Source organism: Ochotona princeps, chromosome 17 (genome assembly GCF_030435755.1).
Source record: "Ochotona princeps isolate mOchPri1 chromosome 17, mOchPri1.hap1, whole genome shotgun sequence".
In the NCBI taxonomy this organism is placed as follows: Eukaryota; Metazoa; Chordata; class Mammalia; order Lagomorpha; family Ochotonidae; genus Ochotona; species Ochotona princeps.
Window position 1 is genome coordinate 20,053,729 of NC_080848.1, and position 9,273 is coordinate 20,063,001.

Genomic DNA, 9,273 nt, shown 5'->3' on the forward strand with positions numbered 1-9,273 from the left:
GCGGGGAGTTTTCCGTTGGTTTGCGGGGGACTGAGGTCTGCTTAGCCGGTCACCGAGTCGCGGGGGGCCTTCCGGAAAGGTAGCGGGAGCGATCCGAGACCCCGCGCGCGCATAACACGGAATCGCTCTGACGCGCCCCGTGCCGCTGCCATCGGAAGCCCCCGAGCCTGAACCAGACCCCAGGACCGGGCTTCTGATCTTCCCGCGCTCCAGGAATTTGAATGTTTAGCAAAACAAACCAAAAACACGAAAAAGCAAACAAAATCCTGCTGAAAGCGTCTTAGCAGGCGCAGAGACTGGCGCTCTGGGTTCCCGGGCTGGGCCCTCCTCGAGCCACGATTCCCTGAGCCAGCCTTGGAATGGGGAGCCGCCCCAGGAACAGGATTTCAACCTCCAGACCCAGAGAAGGAGACCAAGAATTCTGTGGGGCTCTGCCGTGCTCCGGGGTCGGCCCAGGTGGGTTACCCCGCTAGGGAGGGGCGCTTCCACTTATTAGTATTACGTTTAAACCTTCCAGACATGAGGTAGAATTTTAACACAGCAGAGGCTTCTGCCAGCCTAGGGATAACATACTCCAACATGCTCTAATAATTCTTTCATTTTCGTTTATCCTGATTCTTAAAAAGAAATAAGTTTAAATAAGGTAAGCTCACATAAAAGACGAATGACAATGAAAAAGTCACATCATGTTGATTTTGACTAAAATACTTGCTGAGCAACATCTCAATCATTGGATTTTTTCAGCCCTCCTGTGAGTTTCCCAGGAAGGTAAAGATCAGAAACTCTTTGCTAAAGCAATGCTAACTTGGGTGTGAGAGGCCCAGCTTCCCGCTTTCCGGGTCCTTCCATAGCCCCTTTGGCCCCCTGCGCCTCCACCCCTCCAGCCTGGCTCCCGGAGGAGTGAAGGAATGTTTATAGCAGGACTCAAGTTCAATGACAAAACCCTGCCTGGAGGAGGAGGGGCAGCAAACTCCAACCTTCACCCAGACAAAGGCTGGAAGCAGACCTAGAGCTGCGGATGAGCTGAGCTGAGGGTGGGTGCCTGGATATGGAACCTTCTGTGGCGGGGCTGGGGGTGGGCACGGAGGCGTGTGACAGACTGCTCCAGGTACCCGTTCCCACGAGTTCCCTGCCTTCTAGCACTGGGTGAGGTGCCTGCTGCCCCAGCCCCCTCCTGACCAGCCCTCCTGCTTGGGTGCCAGGATCCACAGCTGCTCCCCACCATCCGCCTGTGTCTCTCTGCCTTCTCCGGAGTTTTTCTCCCAGCTTCCTGCCCAGATTTGCCAACTGGAGCATCTTGCCAGGGGTCTCTCTGACCCAGGCTCTCCAGGGCAACTTCCTGGGTGTGAGTGTGCTGGCTTTGACTACTGTGGTCTGCAGCCTTGCCTCCCTACACCTCCACGTGTCCGCCCTAGGTCACCGACCCTAGCCCCCCAGGTCCCAAAGCTGCAGGTGCACCTTGCACAACATCTGCCAGGGGACAGAATGGAAACTGTTCCCAGGGTTGCTCTGACCTCTCTCTACTCCCACAATGGAAGGGTTCACCTGCAGCAGCCACTCTATAAAGGAATAGTTGGTTGAAGTGAATTTCTACCTTGATTCCATCTCCCGTGTGTTGCGCCCATGCAGGGGCTCTTGGGCTAAGGCACTTGGGTGCACCAGGGCGACCTGAGCTGGATGGCTCTGGTGGGAATCGGGTGTTTGTTAGTGTCTGGGGGGAGCTTGTAGGGAAAGGTTTGTTGGGGTTTAGAGAGGCTGGGCTTCCCACTGTGTCACTTGGTAGTACTCAAACGTAGGTTTTGTGTGTGTGGAGGCAGCGCTTCGAGGGTCCTCTGGAGGAGCCGGCTTGGGCAGGGGTGGGGTTCTGGGTGTGTTTCCGGGTTGTGTCGTGCTCTTGTCCCCTCCCTTCCCCAACCACCCTGGACGCTGGGCTGCGGGCCCCAGACTGTTTCCGTGCTTGCCCAGCAGCGACCGTGCAGAAGGCACTATTGCTAGGCGTCCCCAGCCCGCAGATCCTCGGATTGGCGTACAGTCGGAGCCCCAGGAGCTGTGGGAAGACCCAGGAACACGGGCCGGAGCGCGGGGCTCCGAGAAGGCGCTGCACAGACTCCTTGAAAGAGCCCAAGCACTTCCCGACGGGATGAGTTTGCAAATCGTCTATCGCCTCCGCAGTTCATGTGGGAGCAGTTGTCCAAGTGTTCAGTAAAATGTTAGGCACTTAAAAAAATCATATTCTTTAAATATCACGAACCATATTCATTTCGCCTGTGCCGGGACCTCGGCTGAAGACGAACTGCAGGAAATGAGAGAAATCTAGCTACCCACCCCCGGCTCCCACAGCCCCGCCCCGCGTGTTGCGAAGCGTTTCCTTTGTTCCTTTCTGTCCGCCTAGGCCGTGTTAAACAGCAAAGAGGTGGCTCCACCAGACGGCCCCTGTTGAAACCTGCCAAAGGTCATTTCCTTTCAGGTGCCCAGGAGACACCACCCCTGAGGCAGCTGGAGGACTGAGCGGCCTCTAACGCCTCGGTCCACAGTCTGAGAAATGGCCAATGCGGGGACCAGCGGAATCCAGCTCCGCGCTGAGCCGGACCCACAGCGGCCTCGGAAAGGGACGCCTGGGGTGCAGCACCGCCTGCCCACCTCCCTGCAAAATTCTGGGGCGGCGCCCAGGGATCGGGACTCCCCACCGGGTAGCCACAGTCCGGATCTCGGGTTCCTGTTGCCACGCCCCCACCTGCCCCTGGGCCTCCTCCCTTCTGCCCCAGGCTGGAGTTGTCCCATCCAGCCAGAATCCGTCTGAGACAATGGGGCAGGGTAAGGAGGCTCACCAGCCCTGGATTGAATCCAAGTTCAGTGGTCAAGTCTCCCTTCCCACCCCCCACTCCCTGCCCAGGGCCCCCACCGCAGCCTGGGCCTCGCAACCTTTCCCGGACGACCTCACTGTGGCGCAGCCTAAAGTCCCCCTCCCGACTTGGCAGGCGATTTGGGGAGGGGGAGGAAGGTTAATGGTGAAATTCTCTTTCCCTCTCGCCTTTCCGTCCGCTACCTCAGGCCGACAGGGAATGGCTGGTAGGGAGAAGAGGAGAAAGGGCTGGCGTAGGTTCCCCGGAGGAGGCCAAGGACGGCTGCAGCGCAGTCCCCTCCGTCAGGGATGAAAACGTGGCGTAAATTTCTTCCAAAGTGGCGGCGCCTCCGCTGCCCCCCGCCCCGCGGCTGTCGTCGGCCTCTGTGTGGCTTCCAAGTTCACAGTCGCGTAGTTTATTTAAATCGCGATGGTGGCTGCGGGGTCCCAGTTAGAATGGGTGGAGCACGGAGAGCTTCCCCTGAAGCGAACTTCGGGAGGCTCCAGCCCTTTGGGCCTTGAATAAAACTTTCCTGAAGAGCTGGAAGGGGGAGCGGGAAGTTAGGGTTGGGGGAGGGAAGCCAGGGCCGTTCCCGAAAAATGAGGGGCTGGAGCGAGGAGGGGGCCGCTTCGGGCCCTGGGCAGAGCCGGGGGCCGCCGAGGCCTGGCCGGGCCCGGGGCGGCCGGAAGCGTTTGCCAGGCAGGCAGGCGACAAAGATCCTAAAGACGACGGAACCCTGGCAGCGTCCAGAGGCCACGTCTACGCACTCCATCACGTCCCTGCTATTCGGGCCCAATAAAAATCCACCTGCTTTGGGGTTGGAAGTGGTTTCTGGAGCCTGTCTCCGGATTTCGGGGTGGGAGGGAGCAGTTTGGGAAAGGGCTCGGAGGGCGGCTCCTCCTTAGGGACAGGGTCACCGCTTCAGGTTCAGGGGGGCTGCGTGTGTGCCCCCCGCACGTTCTTATCAGTGGGGCTGAGGTCTGGAGTAGCCTATTTATCAACGCTCCTTTGAATTCTTTTCGCCGAACAGCGGCAGACGCGTCGGTGTGGAAAGGTGGCTTTTGCCCCAAACCTGAGCTATTTCCACGCCGTCGCTTGCGGACGGGAAGGTGCAATTCACCGCAGATTCCGCCAACCAAAGGGGTTTCATCCAAAACGAAATTAATGTGTGGGGTCAGTATCCCGATAGTTAAATCAAGAATAAGGAAAAGAAAGCAAGAAAAGTGGCGAGTCCGCGGCGCACTGTTGCGGGCACGGAAGCCTTGCGTTCGTAGAACAGCCGCGTTCCGAGGCCAGATGGCGCCCGGCTCCGAGCGCACGGATTTTCTTCCCCTGGAACCGGCCCGAGCGGCGCTCTCCGCTTTCCTCCTGGGGCTCTCGGAGGCTGCCGGCGCCCGGACCGGATCCCAGGCGACTCTGGGTCCTGGGGTCTCCCTGAGCCACGCGGCCTGGCACCCCGCAGCCGGCGGCCCCGCGAGCTGAGGCGGGGCGACCCTGAGGAGGCCTGCGCGACCGGCGCGTGGCCCTGATGTGGCGAGCCTCTGCCGGAAGGGGGCGCCCCTGTCCTTGTAATAGTTCCGAGCACACTAGTAACCCAATTAAATTCCTAAAACCCCAGATCTTTTGTTTTGCTCGGAAATTCTTGCGAACGAAAAAGCAAGAAGAAGCCCCGCAACTTTCAACCCTGAGAGAGAAAGTAGTGGAGGAAGTACAGCCCTGGGAACTCTGGGCGCCTCTATGATGGCCAACATTTCCCCTGCCCCTCCTGCCAGGCCTTTACCTGGGTCATCTCCCATAATCTCCTTTCAGCATCAAAATATGTCCCTTCCCACGTGAGGAGTCCGCACCTTAACGCTGGACCCCCGCTTTTCGCGTGCCCTTCCCACAGGCGGCGATGGAGAGGGTCCCTCGCTTTCTCCTTGGAGTTGAGAACTTGCACTCGCGAAAGCCGGCCCTGTGGGCCTCGCTCGTGCTCTCTCGCGGGGCGAGCACGGCTGCCAAAAGCGGCCTCCCCGGGCCAGTCCCGGGCCTCCGAGCTCGGAAGGCCTCCTCCGGTCAGCCCCCTGCCCCCGGGACGCCCTGGCCCGAGGCTGCCCACCCGCCGGCCAGCCTCGTTCTTTCCATTGCTGGCTCCGCGTGGGAAAGTTTCGAAGCGTCTTGGAGTCCCTTCCCTTCCCAGGGTTGTACTTTGTGTTTTGTTTTTGTCCTGGGAGAGCAGCCAAGGCTGGAATCTCGCCTGAGTGCGCTGGGATCTCCTGGGTTTCCTGGAGAACCACGAGCTCACACCGCGGTCCAAGGAGGCTGCCATGACGGCCTGGCGGGGCCTGCCTGCCAGCCAGTCCTGCCGGACAGCAGCTCTCACTGCCCAAGTAGCCGCTTCTGCGGGCTCCAAGCAGCGCGTTGGGCCGGGCTTGGCTTCCGTGCAGGCTTCAAGCCCGCGCCAAGCCATCGCGCAGACATGGCTGCCCTGCACAGGCGGCAGGCCCTGTGGGCACCGGCCCAAAGGACACGACAGCAGGAAGTGTCCCTCCCAGGGTCCTGGCTTCCCGGAATCCCGCACTACGCATATCGGTCCGAAAGCAAGAGTTGGCGCCCGTGCACCGTGTGCCCACCCAGGATTCATGGTCTACGGGTCCTACGGGTCCTACGTGGCGCCAAGGGGCCAAGTCTGCAGCCATCTTCTCCCCAGCCCAGGGGCTGCCCCACTTTGAGCCTCTGGGGTTTTGTGTTTCTACCAACAGCTAGTGCTTCACAAACAGCTGCGGCCTGTGGGCTCAGAGGCCCACACGCTCCTTAGGATCTGGTGGAGGGGGAGGAGGCCAGAAGAAGAAATGATGGCAGAGGGGCCATTTCTTGGCTCCGCCTATGGGCAGCATGGGACACTGTTCTCTCCCTTGAGAGAAGCGCTGTGGTTAAAGCCACAATGAACTCTGTCACCAGGTTCCCCCCAGCACGCTCAGCACCTCAAGGCCTGCAGGTCAGAACCACTTGGAACTCCAGAACCACTGGAGACCTGGTGCAGTGGGGGTGGGGGAGACATGTTGTCCCCCCAAGTGGTTTCTCAAGCTCTACTTCCCACGAAGGAAGAAGGGTAACCCAGAATAGCACACTGGCTTTGGGTCACACCAGAGTAAAATCTGAAGTAGGGATGGGGACTTTCAGAGGGGACAGCCTGAGAGAGCTGGGGTGGTCAGGGATGGTTGCGAAGGTACCCCCTAGCACGGGCCATCCTGCCCAGAAAAATATCAAGTGGGCACCCTCAGTGAGGAAGACCAGGTGGCCTTTTGCTCCTCTCCGTTGCTGTTTCAGCGAGGGGGATGCAAGTAGTAGGGGGTCTGAGAGGAAGGAAGCTGCCCCCACGGAGGGGGTCTTCCAAGTTTATTTATAATCAGCTTAATTCATGAAAGTGCTTTCTAAAATGCGAGCTCCAGATAGAAAATATGATACTAATTATTACGGCAACTACAACTGATTTTTTGTGATTATTTCCCAATGGTAGGATGGGTGATTATGATTCAGTCGGGTTTGGGGGACCCATGATAGAGCGGGCTGAAACTCCAAGCGGTGCTCTCCAGGCGTATTCAGGGTACACAGGTGCCCCTGAAGATAAGTCCGTGAATCAGCGGCATAGGAAAGGTGTCGCCTCTGGGGATCCCCTCAGTAGAGTCCTTGGGCCCCATCCTAGCCCTGGTGGGCCCCTGGTCTCCCCAGGAGGCCCTCCTTTCCCCTCCCCCGCCCCTATCCAACCAGAGGGATCCCTCACGGGGTAGCACTGGTCTTGACCTTGGCCAGAACCTTCTTCTCCTTGACCCGCCGGTTCTGAAACCAGATGGTAATCTGACGCTCAGAAAGGCTGGTGGCCGCTGAGATCTTGCGCCTCTTGTCCTTGGTGATGAACTTGTTGGCCGCGTACTCGCGCTCCAGCTCCCGCAGCTGCCCCTTGCTGTAGGGAATGCGCTTTTTGCGGCCCCGGCGGAAAGCGCAGCCGTCAGGTGGGTGCTGCGCTCCGGCGTCTGCGCGGTAGCAAACGGAAAGAGAAAAAGCAGCGCTGAGACCTCCCCAACCCGCAAATTCAAGTGCAGACCCAGGCCCGGCGCTCTCTCTCAAGCACACCCGGCTCACCCCACCCGCCTAGGTTTGCGCTCCCAGCACCGCCCCCCCCACCTCGCCCCCAGCACAAGGGACGCTCCAGCTTCCAGCTGGATTGCTAAGCAGTACTTGCCTTGGGGTCCCCACATCCCCAGGGATCACGGTTCCCTCATCCTTGGGTCAACCCCCCACACACACACACGACCAGACTTTTGCCCACCATCACAGTCGTCCACCCCCATACGTATTACAGACTGCTGGCCACCATGACAGGCTCTGCAGGCAAATTGTGTACGGGAGGAAACTGCTGCTGCCCCCACTCCCGGCACGGATACACACACACACAAACACACACACACACCAATGCACAGGCTCAATTTCCCTGGGAAATGGAAGCATTTAGCCAAGAAAACTAAGGGGTTGCATTATTTATAGAAAACCCGATAGCCCCATTTTCACCACCATGCTCACTGAATTGAGGATAAAACAGCCTTTGTGTAGAATCCACATAGGGCCTTTTACTGATTCCCCCCCCTCCCCCCCAGGAGCAGAAATGCTAGTCTGGCCCAGGGTGCCTACCTGGGAAGTGAGGGAGACTGGCAGCTCTCCGGCTTCAAACAGCACCCACCTCTCGCAGCTTCTGCCACTATCAAGCGCTCTTCCCCCTCTCCCAACTCCTACTCCCAGGCAAAGACAGGGGTTTCAGCACCAGAGCTTCGAGAGGTCCAGGGGGGAACCATGGTTACCTGCAAATGCCGTCTTCCAGAAGGGTCCTGGCGGGTTCTGTTCTCCCTGGCAACACATCTGGCTGTTCCAGCCTCCAGCAAGGGCCCAAGGTTGGTAACTGTCCACGGGCAGCAGGGGATCGTGGCGAGGCTCCCCAGGGGCGCCCAAGGTCTGCACCACCGACACATCCAGGTAACTGGCCACAGGCTGGTAGGGTCCCGGGTACCCTGGATAGAAGGCGAATTCGGCGGGGCGGCTGGGGTACTCCTCTCCGGCTGCAGGCGTCTCCGCGGGGTAGGCGGTCAGGCTGGGTGCCTGGGCGCAGGGCTTCAGCGAGCTCCGGGACACTCTGCAGGAGTAGTACCCGCCTCCAAAGTAGCCGTAAGGCACGGGAGCCGGGGACGCCCCCTGGGGCATCCCGGGACACGGGTGGCACTGCTTAGGCGGTTCCGCCGAGCCCGGCAGATCCAGAGGCGCATAGTTGGCAGCCGGCACTAGCGCGGGCGCTGCTGGGTGGCTGCTCAGCGGGGAGTGGGACACTAGATTGCGACCCCCTCCCGCTCCCAGCAAGCCTTCGATATCCTTAGCCCCGTCCAAGGTGGCATAATTGCCGGGCTCCATTGGGCCGAGGGGCGGCTCATGGGATGCTGGGGGGCGGAGAATCGAGGGGGTACCCAGCACGCTCTCCCCACCCAGGCCCGGGGAATCCAAAGCGTTTTAAAATCTATCCCAGCTCGCCAGGCGCTAGCTTTCGCTCGGCCTGGCGGTCCTGACGCAGGCGACGCTGGGGCCTGGGCACGCGCGCTGATTGGCTGCCGCCTTGGGGGAGAGACGCTCATAAAACCCTCTGGGTCGAAATTGCAGAGAGCCAGGGGACAAGGAGCCGGGCCCCACCTCCTTTGCCTCTTTCTCTCTCTCTCTGTGTCTCCTGCACTTTGGCAGGTTTAACGAGAGAATAAAAACCTCTCCCTATAAAGTGTCCATCTTCGAGAGGGGGGGGGGGGAGAGTGGGGCTAGGAGGCTGCTCCCTTACACCGAGGATAAGCTGGGAATCTGAGAAAGAGGAAGGTGGGAAATGGGGGTTACAGTTTGTTCCAAGTTCTTGCAAGATGCACTGCTCTGGGACCCAGGGAAGTGCCCAGGAAGCCCCTGATTCAGGAGGTCTCACTGGGGCAAGGCTGAGCAGCGGGTGGGAGACAGGAGACAAACGGGGATCTAGAAGGAGTGAGATCTGGAACCAGTGGCCAGCAAGGGGAAATGGAGCCTCTAGATGCGGCCTGGAAAAGGAGGTCTGGATTTAAAGGTGAAGAAAGCGACACAGAGTCCTGAGGAGCAGCAAGGGAGTTCCCCAGAGAGGGACGATTCAGGAACTGCAGCATGAAGAGGGAAAGAAGGTGGAAGTAGGCAGAGGGACAGAATCCGATAAAATCCTGAATCCCTTTCCCCCATTTCTGGAATCTGCAGCAGACTGGAGAAGTCAGGCTGGGAACCAGCGGCAGCAGCGATGCTAGGCCCCACCAGTGCTGCACCGTGGTCTGGCCTTGGTGCAGAGGCTGGTCTTTCCCTATGGTTTGGAGGCCCTGGGCGACTGTCCCTGGCACCAGCATCCATGCAA

At 59.5% G+C, this 9,273-nt stretch overlaps 1 protein-coding gene across 1 annotated transcript; it reads right to left on the reverse strand.

Annotated features, from left to right (window-relative positions):
* Window positions 1–6,585: 6,585 nt before the first annotated feature.
* On the reverse strand, window positions 6,586–8,371 carry HOXB13 (homeobox B13). Its single transcript, XM_004591090.2, has 2 exons — window positions 7,679–8,371; window positions 6,586–6,856 (listed from the first exon to the last, which is right to left on the reverse strand). Exons 1-2 carry the CDS (start codon window positions 8,277–8,279, stop codon window positions 6,603–6,605), a joined length of 855 nt encoding a protein of 284 aa, XP_004591147.2. The 5' UTR covers window positions 8,280–8,371; the 3' UTR covers window positions 6,586–6,602.
* Window positions 8,372–9,273: the final 902 nt, after the last annotated feature.